This window comes from Notamacropus eugenii, chromosome 2 (assembly GCF_028372415.1).
Source record: "Notamacropus eugenii isolate mMacEug1 chromosome 2, mMacEug1.pri_v2, whole genome shotgun sequence".
Classification (NCBI taxonomy): Eukaryota; Metazoa; Chordata; class Mammalia; order Diprotodontia; family Macropodidae; genus Notamacropus; species Notamacropus eugenii.
This window is the reverse complement of record NC_092873.1, coordinates 395278083-395303376: the sequence shown is the minus strand read 5'-3', so window position 1 is coordinate 395303376 and position 25294 is coordinate 395278083. Positions and strand designations below refer to the sequence as shown.

Genomic DNA, 25294 nt, shown 5'->3' with positions numbered 1-25294 from the left:
GTAGTTCTATTTCTTCATGAGTGTTATGTGTCTCTATTTATTTTAGCACTTTGAAAACAAATGAAGTCTATTAAATAATCTTTTTAAAAAAATCTTAAGTTAGTACTCTGAAATTTTCTGAGTTTACTTACTGTCTTTCTGTCTGCCATTTTGGTTATGTAGAAAAAAACAAATATTTAATTTCCTGTGTTCTTCCCTTCAAACAAGAGTACAGTTAATAAATACCTTTTTTTCCTCTGGAATTTACATCACTCTAATGATAAATCTCCTGATAATAGCATGTTGTCAGCTTATTTCATGTATTTGTAGCCCTGTAAGATAGTTCTTTGCCTACTACTGCTGGTGTCACTATTGGCTCTTCAGGGACTTAGAGACCTCAAAACAACTTTTTTTTTCATTTCCATGGTTATGACAGAAGGAATTTAGACGCTTCTCCCCTGAAGCTGTTCTTATAACTTTCTTTCCTCTATGGTACCACTTATTAATTTTTTTTAACTATTATTTATAGTATAATTGAGGTACTCTGTCAGAAAGAATGCATTTTTAACACATTTTTCCACCATCACAATTTTATAGAAGTGTTATTAAGTATTTACATATATTTAATCCAAGGTAAAATTCATTCAGAACTTCTAGGTCAGTTAACCACATGCCCACAAGATCATCCTATTTCAGTTTTAGAAATTAGTGCCTATATACAGAAATGTAGAGTAATATCAATCAGTAAGCACTTGTCAGATACTTAAGATATTTCAGGCACTGTGTTAATATTGGAGTTACAGGAGTTCACATTCTAATGAGGGAAATAACATCCAAACAGCTACTTTCATACAATACATGTATTTGTACATGGAGGCTGCTGGTGGTTCAGTGTTTAAAGCACTGGGCCTGCAGTCAGGAAGACCTCAGTTGCTTGACAAAATGGTTCCAGTGGAGGAAGAAATAGTAAACCATTCCAGTATGTATATACATGGTAAATGAGAAGTAATTTCAGAAGAGATGCATTAGGAAGAGGAGGGGGAAAATGGAGAGATGGACCAGAAAAGGTTTCTTATCAAAAGTGAAATCTACTATCCTCTGGCACCAAGCTTATTTTCCAACTAAAATGATTTGTCTTTTATTGTCATATGGGTATATGTATACTATCAAAATTAATATCACTTTACTAATTTCAGGTATTGAAAAGCATACATGGATAAAAACATAAGTGTAAGAAAAAATAATTGATTTATGGGAAATTATGTTTTTAAAATAATTTTTTTTTACATATTGCTTTTCAAGGTAACTAGTTGTGCTTGGGTACCAGACAGTTGCCAACTGTTTACTGGAAGCAAATGTGGTGTCATCACAGTCTACATGAATCGATTTACAAGCAGTGTGGTATGTTTATTAAGGCAAATTAGCTGATCTTTGTTTTATCAGCAGCAAGAGAAGTATTCTTTTGTTCATGGTATCTTATTTGATATATGACTCTTAAAAGGAGAGTAAAAGTGTTTAATAATAAAAAGTTCTTGAACTAGTTCCTTTAAAATGTAAGAAAAACAGCTCTTTGGATTTAGTTTGTGAAATTATCATCATATTTATAAAGTATAAAATGCTCCTTTTAGTAGAGAAACATCTCTTGAATTAGGTCTTATTTGATGTCTTCTTCATTGAATGAAGGAATGATTGGATAAATGAATGAAAACCATTTCTTAAGTGTTTTACTCTGTGCTAAGCACTGTGCTAAGAGTGGGGATACAAATGCAGTAGTAAGACAGTTGCTGACCTACAGGAGCTTACATTCTACTAGGGAAGACAACACATGAAGAGGTGCGGTGGCCAGGATCAATTGATTTGCTGTTTGCAGAGACAATGGTAGTGTTGATTTAGTTACAGTTTTCAGAGTAAGAGACAGAAAGTGGGGGGAGTGTATGCTCAGTAACAGGGTAGAAAACATCCAGGAAGGAGCTTAGGCCAGGGAGGGTAGAACCCAGTGGTTTAGATTCTTCATGGTCTCTGATGATCTGGTTTGGAGGATAGAATAGTAATGGGGAAGAAATGGCCTAGGTAAAGATCTCTTTCCCTCATACACACGTGGCATGCACACATGCACGCGCACACGCACACATACACACACACACACACACACACACACACACATTCAACTACCCTTTGATCCTATGGGAGTCTTCAGTATACTTCAACAAATGTTAAGTCGTTGTCCCATGCGATGTGCTGGCAATATATACATGTGTGTATGTGTGTTTTTCACAAAAGTAAAACAGTTCCTACTTTCACAGAATATCTGCTTTGCTGGGCAGTGGTGAACGATGTAAACACCATATGCTACTAGGCAGTTTGAGGAAGAAGAAGGAGTAACACTAGCACCTGAGCATATCAGGAGATCAGAAGATCATTTCAGAGGAAGTAGTGTATGAGCAAAGGGTTGAAGAAAAATAAGGATTAAAAAAGGAGAAGATGGGACTGTATGGGTGAGGCAAGAGACAGTATTGGTTAAGAGGAAAAAACCAGAACACCAATCTGACTGGAGTATAGAGTGAATGAAGATGAGTAATGTGAAATAAGAATGGAAGAAAGGTAGGGAGAAGCTGGATAATAGAGAGCTTTCAATGCTAATTTAAGAAAGGTATGTTTTTACAGAAGCAATAAAGAAGGACCGAGGGTTTTTTCAGGATAGGAGTGTCATGGTTAGACCCATGCCTTGGGAACATATTATTTTGATATCTCTGTGGAGGAATAGATTGGAGAGGGGAGAAATTAAAGGCAAGGAAATCATTGGTAATGTGAAGTAGGGCAGGAAAGAATCTAGGATGTCTTTGAGGTTATTTCCCCCTCCTCCCAACACATCCTTTCTTCCTCATTTTCCTGTTACTGTCAAGGGCATCACCATCTTCCTAGACATCCAGGCTCAAAATACAGGTGTCATCCTGGACTCCTCTCTCTCATCTACCATATATAGTCTGTTGCCAAGTCCTGTCCTGTCCCATAATGCCCATTCATCCAGTTCTCTAAGATAAAGATATTTGACCACGATTAACAAAAAATAACCACGTACATAACTTCTGTCTATTCTATAACTAAACCCTGATAGCTAGTCATTGTAGGAGGGGAATTCCCATATCCAGTGGAAGGTTAGACTAGATGATTATCTCTCAGGCTCTTTCAGAAACATTGAGGCTACAATAACACCACATTGTGAAAGAGGAAACTTTTTTTAATGGGATCACATACTACATTTGACAGGTTGAAGGGAAGGACATGTTTCTTTGGATAAGGAGCTCTGCCATTTCTCCTCTGGAGTTGCCACTCCCAGCAGATCAAGGTGAAGGCAGTGATGGGGAAAAGTATTTGACAGTACATATGGGATATCTTTTATTGACATATCTTTCCCATATAATCTTTGAGAGAAGAGGCACCAGAGGCAGTTTGCATGAGCCCACAGTTCACAAGGCTGCTGAATCAGAAGGATCGTTGGCAAAAGAGTACCATACTTGAAAGGAAGTATTTGGTTCGAGTCCCACTTTTGACATTAGCTTTGTGACTCCTGGCAAATTCCTTAATCTTGGCCTCAGTTTCAGCATCTATAAAATGGAGATATGTAGTACCTTACCTCACGGGCTGTCATAGAGATCAAGAAATGTACTGTATGGTAAGCAGTTGGCAAACATTAAGGCCTTGTGTGAGGCAGAGTGCCAAAAGATTGACTTTGGAGTTAGGGAGACAAGGATTCAAGTACTTCCTCTGACATACACCAGCCATGTTTCTTTGGGCAAGTTGTTTAATCTCCCTCTCGCAAACTCTTAAGACTGTCAGTCAGTTACAAGTTATCTGTTCTTATCAGTAAGGTGATATGCTTCTAATTTCCCGTCCTTATAAAATCACAAGTCCAAACCTCTGACTCCTCTCCATAAAAAAACAAATTATAAATATCACCTGCTATTTTTATTGGGAGATGCCATCCGCCACAGTGATGGCTCATCAACAGGGATGAGGACTACATTGAAAAGAGTCACCTTGGGACTCAGATTGAGTAATATAAATGTTTATCTCTCAAGTAGTACTTGCATTTTGGTTCCCTGTTCTCATACAGGCTTGCCCACCTTTCAGCTCAGCTCAGACCCCAGGATTTTGACCTGCCAATCACATCTTGGTACCAAACTGGCCTGGCTTTTTGGTCAACCCTTGTTCTCCACCACACTTGGATTCTGTGTAGAAAGGATGTAGAAGGAAGAATAGCAGATGACTATATATAAATAGCGTAAACTATGAGTAATAAGAATGTAAAATTAGAGAGCTTGATACACAGAGGCAAATTATACCTCATAGGTATTACTGAAACTTATGCCTAGAATATGGCTCTTGATGCATATATGCTACTTAAAAGGAACAGAATAATTAAAGAAAGATGGGAGGATCATGTTTCATTGTCTATTAAGAGGTATTTTTATGTGAGGAAATAGAGGAACCAAAGAGGGAAGAGGAAATATGATGGAATTTGGATGAAGATTAGCTGAGGCAGAAGGAAACTATCATTGGTATATGCTACTGTTCTCTTGAAGGGGCAAAATAGATGAGGACTTTGAAAAATAGATCACAATTCTGGCACAGTGACATGATACAATAACAAAAGGGGACTTTTAATTATTCAGACATCTACTAGAGTTCTCTTTTTGCCAAATAATTGGCAGTAACTAGCAATTTCTTGACTTTATGATAATTTTATTCTTCAAAAGGTGGAGAAAGCAACAATGGGAACTTCTAGACTGAACTTGATGTTTACCAACATGGAGGAACTGGTCTCTGGGATGGAAATAATGGGGTGTGTGGGCGTGTTTGATTAATTTGAGGAAAGCCAGGCTTTTCCAACATGTATTTTGTTTGGGGAATAGAAATAACTTTGTAGGGGAAGTCAGCCCAGGAGGGATGGGAAATTCTCAAAAATTAAATTCAAAAAGCACAAAAAGAAATAATTCTGATGAAAGGAAAAGGACAAATTTCCTAAAGAAATCAATGTGGATGCATGAGGAATTCACTAACCAAGTCGAATTTTTAAAACTCATGTATAGAAAAAAAATCTTAAATTAACAGAAAGAAGGTGGAAGTAAGTACAAGTGACTGAGGAGAAATAGAGAAGTATGGCATGATGCTCTAAAAATCATGGCAGGAGTGCCAAAATTCAGATTGGGCTATGGTTGTCAAGGAAAACTAAGAAAAACAAATGGTGAGAGGGGGACGAGTAGCTCTACTGGAGAAAGTAGATAGAAAGAGTGGATTACAGCTAAATGTGAATGGGATGATGATGATGATGATGATGACGACGACGAAACAACAGAAACAAGGCAGGACTCAGCCCATATTCTGCTTTTGTTTTCTCTGCTGAAGAGTAATAATCTTGGGCCTACAAAGAAAATATGAAAAATTACTACTATGGAGTTGATACTTAAGTAGTAAAATAGTACAAAAAAAGAACCTAGCTGCCTTTGTTTTGTTCCAGTCACCATGCCCAGAGGAAGTACTGAAAAAAACTTGCAGACATGCCATTACTGAAAGAATGTGGCAAATAAGAGAGGAACCATAGCACTAGAACAGGGTAAATATCTTGAGATTCAAAAAAGAATGAAATAGGTAAATGAAGCTGGAAAGATAGGTAGGAGCCAAGTTCTTAAGGCCTTCAGAAGCCAAAGAGAGGAATCGGTATTTTTTCCTACAAGCAGTAGAGAGCCACCTGAGTTTACTGACCAGAGGAGTGACATGGTCAGACCTATTCCTAAGGAAAATCACTGTCAGTTTTGTGGAGAATGGATTGAAGTGGGAGAGACAGGGAGGTCAATCATGAGCTTATTATAATAGTCCAAAAATGAGAGGTTATGAAGACCTGAACCAAGGTGATGGCTGTTTTAGTATTGAGAAGGGCACAAGATATTGGAGGGCATAATTATAGACAAGATTAGTCCACTAATTATATATGCGGATGAGAGAAGGAATCAAGGATAACACCAAGGTTACAAACCTGAGAAACTGTTAAATGGTGGCATTCTCAATGGAAACAAGAAGTTTTAGTAGAGGGGTGGGTTTGGAGAGAAAGATAATAAGTTCTGATTTGGAACTGTTGAGTTTGAGGTATCTATGGGCTATCCAGTTCAGATGCCCAGTAGATAGCTTAAAATGAGGGATGGTCAAGAGAAACCATAAATGGGAATCTGCATAGATGAGGTTATTGAGCTCATGTGAAAATGGAGAGCGGGCATACATAGGTTTTGAAATGAAGAGAAAGGAAAAGAGTGCTCATGATGAATAGCCTCAATTTTCTTAGTAAAGTAAGAGATTCGGTCCTTTGCTTGAAGGCGTCAGGGAAGTTATGAGGGAGCAAAAGGTTTAGAGCAGCATCTCTGAGTAATTGGGGATGAGAAATCCATCAGGAAGGAGTAAAAGACATGGCCTTGCCGAAGTGAGGTGATGGAATGGCTGAATAAATTATGGTATATGAATGTAATGGAATACTATTGTGCTATAAGAAATGATGAACAGGAAGACTTCAGAGACTTGGAAAGACTTATATAATCTGATGCTGAGCGAAAGGAGCAGAACCAGGAGAACTTTGGGCATAGCAACAACCACAGTGTGTGAGGATTTTTTCTGGTAGACTTAGAACTTCATTGCAATGCAAAGACTTAAAAAATTCCCAATGGTCTTTTAAGGTAAAATGCCTTCCACATCCAGAGAAAGAACTATGGAATTCAATCGCAGATTGTAGCAGGTCATTTTCTTTTGAATTATATTTTGGTTTGTTATATAATTTCTCCCATTCATTTTAATTCTTCTATACAAAATGACTGTGGTGAGAATGTGTTTAATAGGAATGTATGTGTAGAACCTACATAAAATTCTGTGCCATATTGGCGGGGGAAGGAGAAGGGGAGGAAGGGAAAGAAAAAATCCAGGTTGTATGGTAGTGATTGTGGAACACTGAAAATAAATTTAAAAAAAAAAAAAGTTCCCTAAATACCCCATGGGGAAAAAAAAAAGACAGGTGATAGAAGTAACTTAAGAGTGAAGTTTGGAAAGAGATAAGGAGTAATAGTTTGATAAGGGGACAAGAGATTCAAGAACAGAATTCATTATAGAGCTGTCCTGATGAATTATAGGTTGACATAAGGAATGGAGGAAAGTAAAATCAGAACAGGAATAATGACCTGAGAAGGTACTGAAGAGTAGAAGGTTTGGAGACTGCAGTGAAAACAAAGAGTTAGTTTAGGAAGAGTAAAGGCAAAAGAGGCTGTGGTCAGTTAGAGGGAGATCAGTTTTTGATCTTGGAAGTGGAACACTTGTGGGTAATGGTGTGATCCAGCACATGAGCATCCCTGTGTGGAGAGTAAGGAATTTAATGGTTATGGTATTTGAGGGAATGTCAGGATGAATGTCGAATGTCACTTAGTATAAATGTATGAGTTGTGAAAGAGGGAAAAGACAGTGAGCTGGGTACTGAACCTGAGAAAGAAAGGAAATGGCCTGGGGTCAGCCAGTCAACTGGCATTTATTGCCAGATGCTGTGCTCAGTGCTGAGAATATAAATGTTAACAAAAAGAAAGACAGCCCCTGCCTTCAAAGCACTTATACTCTAATGGGGAAAACTACACATAAAAGGAGGCTGAGAGGAGTTATGGGGGAGAGACATGATAGAGAAGTCCAGGGAAGAACAGCCTGCTGGGAAAAGAAGAGATGACTGGCTTGGGCACCCTCTTTAAATGGAGGTTCTGGGAAGAGCACTGTACCCTCCAGTCAGAGGGCAGGGCCCCAGGGGCAGAGGATACTGTGGAAGTGTGAGGTTGTGAGAGCCAGAGCTGAAGTGAAGTCCAGCTGGTAGGAAATGGAGAGGTGGCATTCTCCGTCAATGGAGGTTCTGGGGAAAAGCCTCCCCTGGGGGCCAGTAGATAGCAGGCAGTGTGATCTGCATTAGATAAAAAATTGTGCTAGTGTGCACTTCAAAGGAGGAAAGGGTGCTGAGTCACAGACAATGGGAGAGGCAAAGTAGAAGTGGGGCACAGAAATTATAATTCTACCTTTAGGACTAGTGAGACTAGAGGAAGGAAGAAAGGAAGGCGCTAGTCATTAGTTATAGGGAGGATGGCCAGGAATATCTGAGTCTCTGTGATTATTTGTAAATTATGAAGAAGAAGTTTGAAAAGAGAGACAGTTAAGAGGTAGCATGGTACAGTCAAGTCAGACCACCACCATCACCACCCTTCAGATTCTGATGGAGATAACCCAGGAGCCTAAAAAAGCCTTGGAAATAGCAGCCCTCCCTTTCCTGTAGACCACAAGCCCTACCTACTTCTAACTCCAGCCAATTTTGAAAATAATTACTATAGAGAAGAGGTCTGCCTTGCTTAACCATCACCAAATTGAGCTAATTATAAGTAACCTCAAGAACTCTAGGTAAGGTAAGCCCAAGCACCTCACAGACTAGCAAATCTGCTTCTTACCTAGCCTATTAGAGCCATCATACCAGGGAGAAACCACTGAGATGCATCCAGATAGCTGCTTTTTTGAGCAGTACAACCACAGCCACTGAAGACCCAGAAAAAACGTTTTCACCACCCAAAGCCCTTAGAACTGTCATATGGTTAAGATTTTATCAGTGGAAATGTTATCAAAGATCTACTTTGTCACACTAATAAGGAGCATGGGATTTTTCCATCTGACTTGCAGCCAGAACCTTTCTGTGTGTTTTCTCTCCTAATAAAAATGCTCCTTGAGATCAGAGACTATCTTATTTTTCATTTACATCCCCAGCACTTAACCACAGTGCTTTGCTTTAAATACTTTTTCATTCATTTGTTCCTTCATTCATTCACTCAGATAGTATTGAATGGAAATTCCTGTAATACTGTCTTATTCTACTTATGTGAAAGCTTATATGATCTAAGCATAAAGTTGGTGAAAGTATCATAAAATAAAATACTAACTTTACCAGTTCATTATGTTTTCACTGTGACTAACGTATTAAAAGGAAAGGGAAATCATATATCTTTTATGTAAAAAATAATTCTGGAAGTCTAATGCAAAGCTTATAGTTATTAAATGTCTTAGTCTGATTAATCATCCTGAGGGATTTCTATCAAACATCTTTTGTTCCAGCTCAGCAAATGCTAAAGGTTCTACTTTTTCACCTTTAGCTTGGTAGAAAGTAAACTATCTCTTTCTGTGTCTATGTTAAGAAAAACAGTTTTACATGGAAAAAGAGCTTTTGATTTGCTTAAGTTAGTGACAGATACCACTCTTGGGCTGAATATACAAGCTATATTTCTCTTTTGGTGAGTGTAGTTTAAGTAGTCTTAATATTAATGTTAAAAATTATCACTTAGCTTTTTTTCTAATGTGTCATAACCCTAATTGCTTTTTTTTTAAGAACTCAAAATTGCATGTGGTTTTTCAGTAGAATAGTCTGAGATTTTAATATAAGGATTTTACTTGCTCACTAACTCCTCATCCACAAGTCCCCTATACAAATGAAATCACAAGCCCAGTCCATATCCCTTATTTTTCTACAAGAGTTAACTGTTTTCTTTTTACTTCCCTGTGTCTTGTTTTATGACAAATATATGACAGTCCGAATTAATGTGGCTATTTTTCTCAGAATCCCAGAATTTAAGCATGGGAAGAAAACTCAGTAGCCATATAGTACAAACCATATGTTAAAGGAATCCCCAGCATAAAAAGCCCAAAAAGTCATGAGCACTGTTTGAAGGCTTCCAAAAGTCAGAGAACCTGCCCTTCTCTCAGCAGCCCATTCTGCTTTTGAATAGCTCAAACTGTTAAAAAGTTTTTTCTGATCTTAGCCTTGAAACTGGCCTCTCTGTAGCTTCCAACCATTGTTACTAGTTCCACCTCTAGAACCAAACAGAACTAACCTCTCTTACACATGGCAGACCTTCACAAGCCTGAAGACAGGCAGCTGTCGTGTTCTTTGAGTCTTCTCCTCCTCAGGCTAACCATCCCCAGCACCTCCAAACAATCCTCATGTGGCATGGACTTAAAGCCTTTCTCCATTCTCCAACTTATCAGTGTCCTTCTTAAAGCAGGGTACCAAGTACTGGACAGAGTGCCTCATGTGAGGTATGACAAGGGCTAAGTATAGTAGGACCATCACCCTCCTATTCCTAGAACTGTTCTTCCCTTAGTGGAGCCCAAGGTCACATTCACTTTTTTTGGCTCTCACATCTCATTACTGACTGATGGAGTTCATAGTTCATTAAAATGCCCAGATCTTTTTAAGAACAACAGTTACCTAAACTATGCCTTTGCATTTTTCACTTGTGAAGTTGTTGGTTTTTTTTTTTTTTTACTAAAGGGCAAAACTTTGCATTTATCTTTATTGAATTTCATCTTATTAGATTCAGTTAAATGTTCTAGCCTGTCAAGTTCCTTTTATATCATGATTCTTTCATCTACGGGGGTAGCTACCCCTCCCTCCCATCTTTGTGTCTTCTGTATGTTTGATCAGTATGCCATCTTTGTCTTCACCCAAATCATTGATTTATTATTAACCAATAGAAGAGAAAGCCAAGCAGAGATCCCTGGGCTACTCCACTGGAACCTCTTGCCAATTTAATATTGAACTATTAATTCTCTGACTCTGGCTATTCAATCAATTCTGAATTCATCTGTCTATTCTTGTCTAATCTCTCCCTCTATTCCACCAATAATTTTATGAAATGTATCAAAAACTTTACTAGCAGGTAAGCCAAATCTAAGTATTCCCTTCCTCTATTAATTTAGTAAGCCTGCCAAAAGAGGAAATGAAGTTAATCTAACACAACTAGTTCTTGAAACCATGCTGACTCTTGGTGATCATTATTCCCGTCTGGATGTTCACCAACTATCTCTTTAATGATCTATTCTAGAATTTTCCCAGGAATCAAAAGTCAGCTCACTGACCTGTGATGTGCAGAGCTCCTCTTTTCTGAAAATCAGGACATTTGTTAATCTCCAGTCTTGTATACAAGTACCTATCTAAAGAAATGGTTTTAGCCTTTTTTTTCCAGTCTCATTATACTAAAAAAACAACAACAACAAAAAACAACTTTCTTTACACATTTTTCAATATTTTTCTGTATGCATTTTTGATCCATATGTTTGCTTATCAAAATTATTATGAGTTTAGTTCATCAGATTTGATTTCCCCTGAGGTAACTGCCAGTTGAGTTTTGTATAATTCTTTTTTTCGGTTGGTTCATAGGTTTGGTATGTTTGTTACTTTATCCTTGCTAACACAATAGGATACATTTTCTACTTTAACTGTGAATTTAAAAAATTAAGTAAAGAAAATAGATTTAAGATCAATCTAAGAAAGGTTTTACTCCTTCCTACTGCCCCCCCCACACACATACACACACATACATACACACACACACTACACATACACACACATGCACACGCACATACACATACACACACACACACACACACACTGATTGTGAAATAGACACTTTATCTAAATAAACTACCATGTAAAGAATTGTGTGTGGGATTTCTGACATTACCAAGTTATGGTCAGACTTTTAAAAAGAATTTTATTTTAAAAACGTGTAACTATACTCTCTCCTGTTAAATGCACCAAATTGTACATTTCATGGGCGTTAAATTTTGACAGAGACAATTTCCAAACATAAAATTTTTCAAAGCCATATTTGTATTATTTAGGTAGTCAGAAGTGTTTTTCTTTCTTTTCTCGTTTGTTTTTGTTTTTGCCAGATCTTCAAATTGTCATCACTTGGAGGTGCTGATTTAGGAATGAGAGATCTTTAGATAATATAAGTGAAATTTTTTTCTCATTTTTTCAAAAATAAAAATCTATTTCCATTGTTTGTAGTCTTTTTAGAATCACAGAATGTCAGGCCTCAAAAAGATCTTATAAATGATTTTGTCCAGCCTATAGATTTCTGACCCTTATCCATTACACCATCAGTTCTATACTGACTTGTTAGATTAGGATTGTACCTGTAATGGTAAGGAATAAAGAAAAGATATAGGTTATTTACCCTAGAAGAATTTTTCCTTTCTATTAAAAAAATCCATTTTTTAAGAAACACATTTTGATCTCTTAAGTCCTCCCACTTGAAATTATATTATTCCTGTTTATATGTGTGCATGTTGTGTACATTCACTGAAGTCTCTAGACACATTTACCTGAATGAAAAATTAGCCCTTTTCATTACTTTTTACAACTTATTTTAAAATTAAACATTTTCTTTTCATCTTTTATTTTGTGCCATCATGTCTGAACAAAATACACCAAAAGTCTATAAAAGAGTAAAATTCTTAAGAGAATAAATAATGCTTGTTTGACACAGTTCAAATTTACTATCAGGTCTTACTTTTTCTGCTTCCTCCTTTTGGACCTGGAAAGGTCAAATCTGTATTAATCTAAGCAAGTAGAAACAGTAAAACGTAAGATATAATAAAGAACTATATTTTTGGAGGGGTTTAGACTATAAAAGACATCTAAATGCCTGTCAGAAGACACAGTTTTAGACCTCTGTATTATTTTCTCTTACGTTTCCTCATCCACACCACCTCCCCTCAGATCACCAAAGCAATCCCAGATAGTATATCTCTTAGTGTATAACAAATTGAAAAGTCAGGTTATTCTTTGTAACCAGCACAAATCAACTGTGTTAAAAAAAAAAATCTCTGTAGATGTGGTAACAAGGATTTGATTTGATGATGTAGCCTTCTGCTGGTGATTATTATTAGAATGTTTGGGGCCATCCTCTTATTTTTTTAGATAAATAGCCTCTAGGGCGAGTTATTAACTTATTCCTCATTTAATTTTATTTCAGCCATCAGAGATAGAAATGGAGTCTCAGATACATCTCTACGGCCATACAGAAGAGATAACCAGCTTATTCGTTTGTAAACCATACAGTATAATGATAAGTGTAAGCAAAGATGGAACCTGCATCATATGGGATTTGAACAGGTACTCAGTTTCTCCAGTTTTCAAGCATTCTTGAATATCTTCTGTTTTTGTAACACGTTAAAAAGTATTTAATTTTTTATATTTTTGTTGAGATGAATCTTGTGTTTTCTATATCTTTAGATGTGAAATGTATGTGAACCTTAAAAAATATACATATGTTTATAATTCAATTCAGCAAATATATGTTTAATGCCTACTGTGTGTAAAATATTATCCTAATCACTTGGGATAAAAAAAATAGATATAATCCCTGCCCTCAAGAGTTTTCAGTCTGTTAACTTTATGATTAGCATGTCCATAAATTAAGGATGAACCTGGTAGGCAATAGATTATACTTATATTTAATTGAAATGAAAAATTTTTTTTAATTTATCTCTCAGGTTGTGCTATGTACAAAGTCTGGCTGGACATAAGAGCCCTGTAACAGCTGTCTCTGCTAGTGAAACCACAGGTGATATTGCTACTGTTTGTGACTCAGGTAAGTAGTGCACCAAAATCAAAGCCTTATGAGCAAAGAAATAGTACTCCTTTAAAGTCACAGGAATCCTTGTACAGTCGATCATCATAAAACACCTTTCTCTGCAGCCTTCTAATTATATTATAGCACGATGTGTACATGTGTGTCTATTGAACCCATAATGTAGTCACAAGCAAAGATTGCAATCTTAATATATAAAGTATGAGTAAATGCAAAGTTGATTTTATTCTAAAAATTCAGTGTTAAATACAAAATTATATGAAAATAGGTATGAGTTAATTAGTTTTTATATATTCATCTAAATTTCTTGGTTATTTTTCTCATTTATTTTTCCAACTTGTTGATTTTTTACTTCCTTAATATAATTTTGGTTAGTCTCTATGCCCCAATTGAGAAAAAAAATGGTCTGTAGTAGATTTTTTAAAAGCTTAACTATAAAATGAGAAGTTTGGACTAGATGCCTGTAAGGTTATTCTGAACTCTAAGTCATAATCCTAAGTAAAACCATGAGCCTTAATCATAGGTTCCAAAACATGAAAGTACTTGGAAAAAGTGATTCCCATAGGTACAGAATCAGAGATTTGTGGAATTTATACTTACTTGTAAAATTCCAGTTCACTTTTATTTTCTAATCACCATCTCCAGAAGACAACTATCCCTTACAAAAACATTTGGCTTTGGAAATGGAACTATAATGAATGATTTGCTAATTGTTCTTTATTGATTTGTACCTTAGCTATGTAACACTAGAGCTGGTAGAAAGATGTTTCAGTGGTTTATAGAACTCTAGCATCTCACTCCTTTTAAAGTTTGGAATGATCCTGAGAGATCTGAATTTTGTAAAGGTAATTACTTTGCTGCTGCCAGGAGTGATTTATTAACTATGATATTGTATCCATTATACATTTGGGAATAGAAAAGAAAATTACTTCTGTTACACCATTAGTTGTCCCTAGGGTAATCCATAGTATAATAGAGTTGATGCAGAAATTTTCTCCCCATTAAAAAAGAGTCACTAATAAAAAAAATTTAAGAGCCTCTGTGCATATATAAAAGAAATTGCAAAAAGCATTTGTTATACTGAGGTGATATGAGCAAAATACCACAGAAGAAAGGCCCAAAACATTCCATCACCAGAGGAGTTTTTGTCATCTGTCCAGATTTTCAGAAAGAAAGGAAGTACAAATTTTCAGCCCTCCAAGAAGGTTGGCTCTGGGTCCCTTAAAGTGTTCTTTAGTATTTATTAAAATATATTCACTTCACTCTCTTCTTAACCCCTTACAGTCTAGCTTCCAAACTTATCATTCCACCAGAACGCTCTTTCCAAAGTTACTGATGATCTCTTAGTTGCTAAATCCAATGGCTCTTTCTCAATCCTCATTCTTCCTTGACCTCTCTGTAGCGTTTTACGCTGTTTATCACTTCCTCCTCCTTGATACTTTCTTCTCTCTAGGTTTTTGAGATATCACTCTCTCCTCCTGCCTATCTGACTTCTCCTTCTCTTTATCTTTTACTGGATCCTCCTCCAGACTATACCCTCTCCTCATAGGAGTACCTCAGAACTCTCTCCTGGGCCCTTCTCTCTTCTACCTCTATATTCCTTCACTTGCTGATCTCATCAGTTCCCATGGATTTAATTATTATCTCTATGCTGGTGATTCTTTTCTCCATTGCTGATGATCAAATCTACATTTCCTACCCTACTAACCTTTCTGCTGACCTCCAATTTCATATCTCCAACTGCCTTTCATATATCTCAAAATGGATGTCCAGTAGACATCTTAAATTCAGCATATCTAAAACAGAACTCAATATCTTTCCCCTGAATTATTCCTTATCTCTTACCTTCCCTATTGCTGTGGAGGTTAACACCATTTTCCTAGTCTCTCAGTCTTGAAACCTAGGAGTTGTCTGGGCTCCTCATTATCTCTCATTCCCCATATCCAGTCTGTTGCCAGGGTCTGTTGATTTCACTTTTGCCACATCTCTGCAATGTGCACCTTCTCTCCTTTAACAATACCACCACTCTAGTACAGGCCCTCATCAGTTCACACCTAGATTATTTCAGTAACTTCCTGGTGGGTCATTTGCTGGGGCTCAATTCCCTACCCAGTCCAGTCCAGCCTCCGTTCAGCCACTAAAATGATTTTCCTAAAGCACAGATATGATCATGTCACCCCACCTCCCTCTCACTAAACTCAAGTGACTTCCTATTGCCTCCAGGATCATGAATAAAATGATCTGTTTGACATTCAAAGTCTTTAATAATCTAGCCCCTTCCTACCTTTCCAGCCTTCTTAAACCTTACTCCTCAAAATTTACTCTTATCCAGTGACACTGGTCTCCTGACTGTTTACCAACGAGATACTCCATCTCTTGGCTACAGACTTTTTCTCTAGCTATTCCCCATGCCTGGAATGCTCTCCTTTTTTCTGCTATGACTACTGACCCCCCCTTGCTTCCTGTAAGTCCCAACTAAAATCCTGTCTTTCACTAGAAGCACTCCCCAACCCTTCTAAATTCTAGTGCCTTCCCTCTGTTAATGGTTTCCTTTTATCCTGTGTAAAGGCTGCTGTGTACGTATTTGTGTATGTGTGTGTATACATATATGTGTACGTATTTGTGTATGTGTGTGTATACATATATGTGTACGTATTTGTGTATGTGTGTGTATACATATATGTGTACGTATTTGTGTGTGTGTGTATACATATATGTGTATGTATTTGTGTGTGTGCGTGTATATGTTTGGCTGCCCCCTTAGGTTGTAAACTTCTTGAGGACAGGGACTCTTTTGCCTCCTTTTGTATCCCCAGTGTTTAACACAGTGACCCACTCATGGTAGGGCCTTAATAAACATTTATTGATGGATTGATAATACATGGTAATATGCTAAGCACTGCCCAAAGCAAGTTAGACCTGCCCTATGATATTAAAATCAAAATAATGTAACCATTAAAAGAAATTCCTCCCATTCATCATAATTGCCTTGAAGCAACGGTCAGAACTGAAGGATGTAAAGGATGCCCAGCCTTCACAGGTTGTTAAGAGCTGACACATTTTTAAAGTCAGAAGCTCAGAAAGGCTATAGATCATATAGCAATATACACTTGGATATTTATACCCCATTCAAATGGACTCAGTATTTTGTTCTGTTGCAGCTAAAGTTGCTAGGTCGTCTGTTAGGGCATCTCTGAACAAGAACAAATGTGGGCAAAATGAGTCTTCTAGAAAAATCAATTTATCGGATATTATTTTTTAAAAATTATTTTAATTGCTAAGGTAGTTTATAATGACATGTTTCAAATTTATATGTTTATTAAAGTGACCATAAAATCCCAGTTTGTTCCTCAAACACAAATTTGCACACACACCCCCAAAACCCCAGAAAGCCTTGGATCAAATTTAGGTATTCCATTTGAAGGTCCTAAACAATGCTGTACCTAGGGACCATACCCAGTAGGTTACGAAGCCCTGCTGTATTTCAGATTCAGCAACGCTCCCAGACGAAAGGGACCCTTGAAGCCACTGTAGTTCAGCCCACACCCTTAACCAAGAATCCCCTCTACAGTATTCACAAGTTGTCCTCCAGCTTTCACATGAAGATCTCTGGTGAGAGGAATGCACTGTGCCCTGAGGCAACCCACTCCATGTCTGCATAGTTCTGATTCTTACAGTACCACAGCCCACTTTTGTATTAGATCATAGATCCAGAGCAAGGAGGAAACTCAGAGCCTATTTAGTCCAACTCCTCCCTCATTTTGCAGTTGAGGAAACTGGATCCCTCAGAGTTGGTCCCTCAAGTGGAATTCAAACCCTGATCCTCTGACTCCAATGGCTAAGGCTCTTTCTACTGTGTCAGAAGTCTTCTCATTCTTGTTTACTTAACCTTGGAAGGTTTCCATCATTTCTATTTCAATCATCAAAAAGAAAAAGAAATCCTTATCATCTGACACATAGTAGGTATTACATGAAAGTGTATTCCCTTCCACTTTTCTTATGTGTAAGTATAGTGGCAGTTATGCCATCAGCTCCCACTCAACTATTATGGCCAACTGTTCATGTCAGGCATGAACAAGAAATGATTTTCTAGCCAGAATCTTGAAAATATTGTGGGCCAACTAGGAGAAGTCTGACAGTATTTTGACCCTTGCCTAGTGAAGAAATGGAAGATGTATAAATCGAGCAATATGAGAATTGTTTGAAGGAGAGGTAAAATAAAGGTTAATATCAAAATGCCTACCCCTCATCCATAGTAACCTAACTCTTGCTTTTGTTCTCATTTTTTTAATCCCTCCATAAATGAATGACTGGAGTGAATGAAAGAATTAAATAAATTTTATAGCATTTATTAAGTACTTTGTCCATTCAAAACACTCTGCTAAATACTAGGTTTACAGATACATGAGTGAAACAGCCCCTCCCTTCAAGAAGATTACAGCAACTGTTTTTAGACATTATTTAGCTTTTGAAGGTTAGTAAAGATAGTTCAGGTTTGAAAGCACCTGTGTTGAATTTTCATTTTTTATTTTATCTCTGCATTTAAAAGCAATATCTACTGATTTGTATACTAATATCATATGAAGTCTTCTGGTACATTTTATGTTTGTTTGTGGATTTTTTCCTATATTTCAGTTGGGGGAGGTAGTGATCTAAGACTTTGGACAGTGAATGGCGATCTTGTTGGACATGTCCACTGCAGAGAAATCATTTGCTCTGTTGCTTTCTCTAACCAGCCTGAGGGTATATCTATCAACGTAATTGCAGGAGGACTAGAAAATGGAATAGTAAGGTAAGAGAATTTGGAGCCCTTTGTTTTTTTCCATCATTCTCAAGTATGTTGCAGTTCTAAATGTTGTATGTTTTGCCTGAATATTACTAATGTGTATAGATCTTTGCTGCGGGCTGCACAGTCTGGCAGGTCCAGGGTGGTTACAGGGCTCACAGAGCAAGGATGAAAAGACAGGTGGGACACAGCAGTCTGAACAAGCTGTGAGTTTATTCTAGACATACTGAGCCAATAAATCAGGGGATCAGGGTGCTTAAATAGTAAAAAACCATAAGGGTAGTGATTGAGGCATCAAACAGAACAGATCGTGATAAGCAGAAAGGGAGACCTCAAGCCTCTTTATCGGAATATTATCCTGTATAGCAGGAGCCCTGATTCCTGGAACTTCAACACCCGAATTCAAGGACGTGCACCTGAGAACAATATATCACTTAACTTCTCAAGTCAGTTACTCTCCCTTGGAGGACGGGAACTCCTAATAAGGGGCTCTTTCAAACCCCTCAAGGTTCTCTACAGATCTTAAAATCTTTAAAAAATTAAAAAATTTTTTAAATTTAAAGTGCTTTGGATTTGGATTGTTTATTCCTGTTTTAGCTATGATACACTAATTTGGATATGTATGCTAATTGCATATTAATTTTTCTTCAGGTTATGGAGCACGTGGGATTTAAAGCCTGTTCGGGAAATTACATTTCCTAAATCAAATAAACCTATTGTCAGGTAAAATTTTCCTTTATTTTTTCATTATCAGTAATGCAGTTTTGTTTTTATGAACCACAAATATTATATTTGGGTAAAGATGTATTCAGATACAAAATAAAACCACATGATTTATGATTGAAATAAACCTACACGTATACCTATGTAGAATACATACACAAATGTAGATAGATACATATTTAACATCTGAATGACTTTTCCATACCCCAATACATGATAACATATCAAAAATGACTTGTTCTGTGGAAATTATTTTTCCTTGTTTGATTATTGATGCTGTCTATATAGGAACATGATTGAAAAGACCAATAAGCAACCAGCAAACATATAATTAGAAATATGATTCTACTTTTCATTTAAAAAGTCCCTTTATAGTAATGTAGTCTTTAAAGTATTACACTCAGATCCAAAAGTCTTTATGACAGTAACTTACCTTAATAGTATTTCTCCCTTGTCTTAGGAATTAAAAAACTATTGGTTTACAATTATATAAACATGTGTGTGTATGTATATACATATATAAAAATATATACATATATGATTTTTATAAGAGGAAACATTACTTTGACAATATCCTGAATTTCCAGTTTTGTAGATTTTTTTTAAGATAAAGTACACACAGAAGGAGGAATAAAACAAGTGAAGAAGGAAGGTCACTGTGTTCTTTAGTTGTTTTCCAAGTCACACAATTAAAATCTACTTCACAAGCCTATCAAAATAATACACCCCAATAAGGTGATAAATAAAACCATATTAGGATGAAAATATGTTTCGCATGACTTCATCTGTATAAAAGATATTAAATTGCTTGCCTTCTCAAGGAGGGGCAAGTGGGGCAGGAGTGAGGGAGAGAATTTGGAGCTCAAAATTGTATAAAGTGATTGTTAAAAAAATATGTTACACATAATTGAGAAGTAATAAATAAAAATTTATTTTAAAAATAAACCATATTAGGAGCTTCCTGTTTAAACCAGTGAGTTTTACTTGGTTTCTGATTTTGCCCTTTGAAAAAGAATTTCTTAATTTATTTACAGCAAAATGTTTGGGACTTTAAATATAGTAACGGATGAATCAGTCATTGAGTTTTAGAAATGCAAAGAAACATTGGATTTCTTGTTTGTTGTGTTTTTTTTATAGCCTTACATTTTCCTGTGATGGCCATCATTTATACACAGCAAATAGTGACGGAACTGTAATTGCCTGGTGTCGCAAGGACCAGCAACGCTTGAAACAGCCCATGTTCTACTCATTCCTTAGTAGCTATGCAGCAGGCTGAATGTGAGGAAACTCTTGAGTTCTCTAAAGCACTTTAAGTACAAACTAGATTAATTCATCTTACTGACTTGAGCAGACTGAACCCAAACAAATGGGTGACTAGAACAAAAAGTCTAAATTATTATTAAAAGTACATATGTCTTCACCAAATTGTGAATCATCATAGTCATGAAAGGAGATATTTGTTCTTAAGTGTGTAGCTGTATCCAGAGAGTTGTACCAAAATGCTCTAATGAGCTTCAGATAGTGCATCACAAATCACAATTATGTTTGTTAAACTTTTTTTTAAAAGGCTTTCCCAAAAACACTAGCTTCCTTTTTTTCTTTTCTTCCTGAAAAGTGCCAATAACATTTAAACTAACTACATATTTATAATGTGATTGTCACAGTGTGTATAGTATTAGAACAGTACATACTCTGGGATAACAACTGAAAACATAATAAATTCAGGACTCAATTATTGCTTTCTTTGAGAAGCAAATTATTCAGTAGGTGCCTTTTGCACCAAGTATTTTATAGAGTGTCTGAATACTCAAATTGAAGTACTCTTAATCTCACTGTTAGGTAGTTTTTACCACTTGCCTTTTTAGCTTGAGGTAGAACTAGGATCTTTCAACAGCCACAAATAAATAGGTGCATCATGTTCCTTCATAAAGTAATATTCAAAATATGTAACACTAGCTCTTGCAGAATATCCCTGGCAGGCACTTAAGGTTCAGCTATGTGCAACAATTATGTTCTTAAAACCTAAAAAGTAGAGTATATAAATTATTTAATAATTTGGATGAGAACCCTACTCTGTGCAGAAAGTTCGAATAGATGTTAATGATACAGTTCATGTAGGGAACTTATTCTATAAAAATGGAATTTTTCAAAAACAGCATTGTAAAAGAGTAGAAAAAATCTTTGTCATTTTCTTAAATAAGAGGCAAAAGTATAGAATTCTTAAAGGGATCATTATACACTCTATTTCTATTAAGTTGACCTTACCCAAGATTTCTGCCATTTACCATCTGGAGCATTAAAGAGCATCCCCAGCTGCTTTGACAATGAACAACTGCCTCATCTTACTTAGAAAGAATGATCTAAGCTTGGTTGTCTATTTTTCTTCACTAGGAAAAGATATAGTAACTTAAACATCTATCTCAGCAAGCTTACACACTGGAGACTGAGTCCTAAAAGTCTTAGATTAGTCTATCTCCACTATCAAATTGTAATTCTATTTTTACTTACTTGGGGTGCTGTTTTATTGATTTTGAAACCAGTGCTCTGTTATCATGTGATAAAGATATGCATTCCTGCGCATAAATAACTTGTGCATTTGCTATGAAAATTTAGTTTGTATGGTGTTATGTTTACAAAATTTATTTTGTAATTTCCAGACTTTCTTAAACATTCTGCTTAAATACCTCTGTAAAATATAATTCCATATTCTCTGCCTTGAAAAAAATTGAAATATACATGTATATGTATGTATATACATATATATGCATACTAGTGAGATAAGAAAATGGCTACATATGCATTTATTTTAAACTGCATATACTTGTAAGTATATTAAATAAGCTGGCACAGCCTAAATGTTACCTTGGAGGTCCAAATGCAGCAGAGATGAGATTATATTCCAATTCATGTTGAAGTGATGTGCTTTGTTTAAGAGTTATAAATATTGTCTGGCTCCCTTTTTTGACTGAGGACTATGAGTTACTCCCCTATTAGGAATAGGGATAGTGCTCAGTTTTATTTTTTAAGAAGAATGGCCTAACAAAAATATATGCAAAATAACTGGTCTTTATAAGAGTGCAATATTATATATTTTTATGTAAAACCATAAATTAATCTTTGGGATGACTATTTATTCAGCATGGAATTTGTTAGTGATGTTTAATATTTCATAATAACATGTGCATGTTGTAGCAAAAAATTTTTGTAAATAACCATATGCTCTATTGTCTTTGTATACACTGCCACCTCTACTGAGGAAATAAATTTGATTAAAAAAAGGAAATTCTTCACAAATGTAAATGTTTGAGATTTGATTATAATATTTGTATTTTGACCCAATGTAAGTTCTGCTTTTCTATTACTAATTGATCTCATAATGAGAAAGTTACAACTTTTTTTTTTTTTTGCTTGCTTGCTTGCTTGAATCTAGCACTTAAACAGGCATTTTGAGACTTAAATTTGCTACACTTCAAACTAATAGGTACGGCAGTTCCAAAATCAAACAGTATATTATGGAATTTAGTAACATCTGCTAAAATCAATAAGTTTTCCTGGCAACTTGGACTACACCTCTTCTCCCACCACCTATAAATGACCACTGCGTCAGGTTGGTTCATAAAATAGTGGCTTCGTTCGGCAACCTCTCCTCTTCTGTACCTATTACTCTGTATCCACTTCCTGAATTCTTCAAGAAGACGCAGGCATAAATTAGACCTTTCTTAGGCTTCCATCAAAAGACTTTATCTGGCTTTTGACCATATAGACTTGCAAAACAGAGGCCAATTCATTCAGCTAACAAATATTTGTTGAGTGCCTGTTATCTGCAGGTCACCAACTGTGAGTTGAAAGGGATCTCAGAGGTTATTTGCTCCTGGTCACACCTGAAGAGAATTCCCTATATTATGTGGTCATCTAGCATGACTTTCTCCAATGAAGGGAAATGTACTGTTTTTCCAAGGCAGTCCATTCCACTGTGGGATATCTCTAATTAACAGATACTCCTTTCTTTACATTGTCTAATTTGTCCCTTTTTCATCCATTGTTCCCCATTCTTCTCCCTTGGACCAAGCAGAACAAGGCTAAACCTTGTGATAGTTCTTCAAATATCTGAAGATAACCATCATGCCTGACCTAAGTCTTGTTTTCTCCAGGCTAAATACTTCCTACTTCATCAGCCCATCTTCATATGGCATGATCTTGAGGCCCTGTACTAGCCTGGCTTCCATCCTCCTCTAAGTTCTTTCTGACTTATCAGTGCCTTTCCTAAACTGTGAGGTCCAAAGCTGAACAGACTGTTGCCGAGGTGGTTTGACCAGGGCGCGGCTATCACCTCTCTCATCCTGGAGGGTTATGCCTGAGAATGGAACAAAAGATGGACTGCATTTTTTTTTTTTTTTTTTTTTTTGCTGCCCTATCACAGTGCTGGCTGATCTGGATTTAGAAGTCCTTGAAAATTCCCCAGGTCTTTCCCAAATAAAATGTTATCTAGCTGTTCATTCCCCTGTCTTGTACTTGTGAAACTTTTTTTAAAATCCAGTTTTAAAATTTATGAATTTTATATTTTATAATAAGTTATAGATTTTATAAAATAAATTTAAATTTATTCACATTTTCATGCTGTTACATTTGGCCCACATTCTAGTCTACCAAGACCCGTTTGGAATCTGACTATCATCCAACATATCAGCTTTATCTTCCCGCTTTGCCACTGTACTTGACACAGAAGATACAGATGTCAATAGTCAATTGTCTGTGCCCTTGAGGGGCCTTCAATCTAGACATTTGTTTCCCTTCAGTTGGACAAGATAGTTCATAAAGACAAGGAGAGTATTTGTTGAAAGGGAAGAGAAAGATTATTGCTAAGTTCAGTATATAGAAGAGTAAAATGTAAGTAACTTCTTAATCCTGATAAAAGGATAATAGTTGGTGGTGGCAACTACTAGAGTTTTAGATTATAACCAAGGTCTTTTAACCAAGCTCCCCACAGATACCAAAGTCAGTGTGTCATGTACAGTACCTTACATATAAAACAGATCTATTATATCTTTGGAATAAAGAGCTACCTTTCTATCCCCAAGTGACTTGACCACTCTTGAACAGGTATAATATCTCTGTTTAAGATATTCCTTATCTTGGAGTAACATCTACATTATCCATGAAGGGAAAAAAAAAGCATCAAAATCCTTTGACCTTCACTAAAAATCATAGCTAAAAGGATTGTTGGAAAGAGGAAGAGAGACATCTACCCCCTCCCCTGCAAAAATGCCAGATTCGCAACACATTAGTGTTATGGTGTTATAGATGTTATTCAGGAATAAAGGGAAGAGTGTAGACTCACTAGATAAATCACAAAATCAGTGTTGCAGAATTTCTCAGATCCAACTTACACCTCATTAGAACTCTCCTCCAGCTTCAACTTAAAGAACTCTAGTGAAAGAGGTCTCATGACTTTTTAAAAGACAGTCTATTCTTTTGTTAGCATTGATTGTTAGGAATTTTTTCCCGAAACTAGTTCTGTTGAGTTCTACATTTTGTATCCCCAAATAAAGGTTGTCCTCTAAAGTAAACACCCTAAAAGGCCTCATACACATCACTTTTTCAGTTTTGGTTAGTTTTGCTAGACTTGGTTTTTGGGGTTTTTTCCTGGTTTATTCTTCATTATAAGGGAAAGATCTCTAGGAGGGGTAAAGGAGAAGTATATATTGGGAAATGTAAAATGATATCAATAAAAAGTTATTTTAAAAGAAGACTGTATATACTTATTCCAACAATGCTCCCATGACTCAGATTTGTTTCTTGAATATCTCTTTTGGAAGAGCTTTCAGAGCACATTCTTCTAAATATCCCCAGGAGAGACATGTTTTAAGACAAATATTTGGAAACAGGTCAAATTAATCCTGGGTCAAATCTAGTAAATAAGGTGAGTGATTAAGATGGATAATACAGTGATTGTGTGTGTTATATTATAAAGTACAAGGGATGTGTGTATATGTGTTGTTATACACAGAGGTGTGCAAAGGGAAGTATATTCCATAGTTCTTGAGATCAGAAAGTTGCAAAAATGCTATTAAACCATGGCATATAGCCTCCCCAAAGTGACTGTTTCAACACAGTCTACAGTTAGGTGTAGGGCTTCTGATTTTTTTACATTTTGTTATGTTCTAGTATACTCTCATTACTTGCTGTTCACCCTTGCCAGCACTATTTGCACTTCATTCATTCCCCAGCTCATTGGTAAAGGTAGGGGAGGAGCCAATATTCCTGGCTCCTTGCCACATCCAAGCTCTCATTCTACCACCATCATGAAATAATCTCTCATTTG

At 36.2% G+C, this 25294-nt stretch overlaps 1 protein-coding gene across 5 annotated transcripts in view; it reads left to right on the top strand.

Annotated features, from left to right (window-relative positions):
* The window catches only part of LYST (lysosomal trafficking regulator), a 261878-nt gene extending 239612 nt beyond the window's left edge, over nucleotides 1-22266 (top strand). For all 5 annotated transcript variants that reach the window (XM_072647543.1, XM_072647542.1, XM_072647544.1 and 2 more), the window contains 6 exons: nucleotides 1282-1380; nucleotides 12846-12985; nucleotides 13366-13463; nucleotides 18099-18255; nucleotides 18901-18972; nucleotides 20110-22266. In XM_072647543.1, the coding sequence (XP_072503644.1) occupies nucleotides 1282-1380; nucleotides 12846-12985; nucleotides 13366-13463; nucleotides 18099-18255; nucleotides 18901-18972; nucleotides 20110-20248 (705 nt within the window). In that variant the 3' untranslated portion in view covers nucleotides 20249-22266. The remainder of the gene's footprint in view (nucleotides 1-1281; nucleotides 1381-12845; nucleotides 12986-13365; nucleotides 13464-18098; nucleotides 18256-18900; nucleotides 18973-20109) is intronic.
* The last annotated feature ends 3028 nt before the right edge of the window (nucleotides 22267-25294 follow it).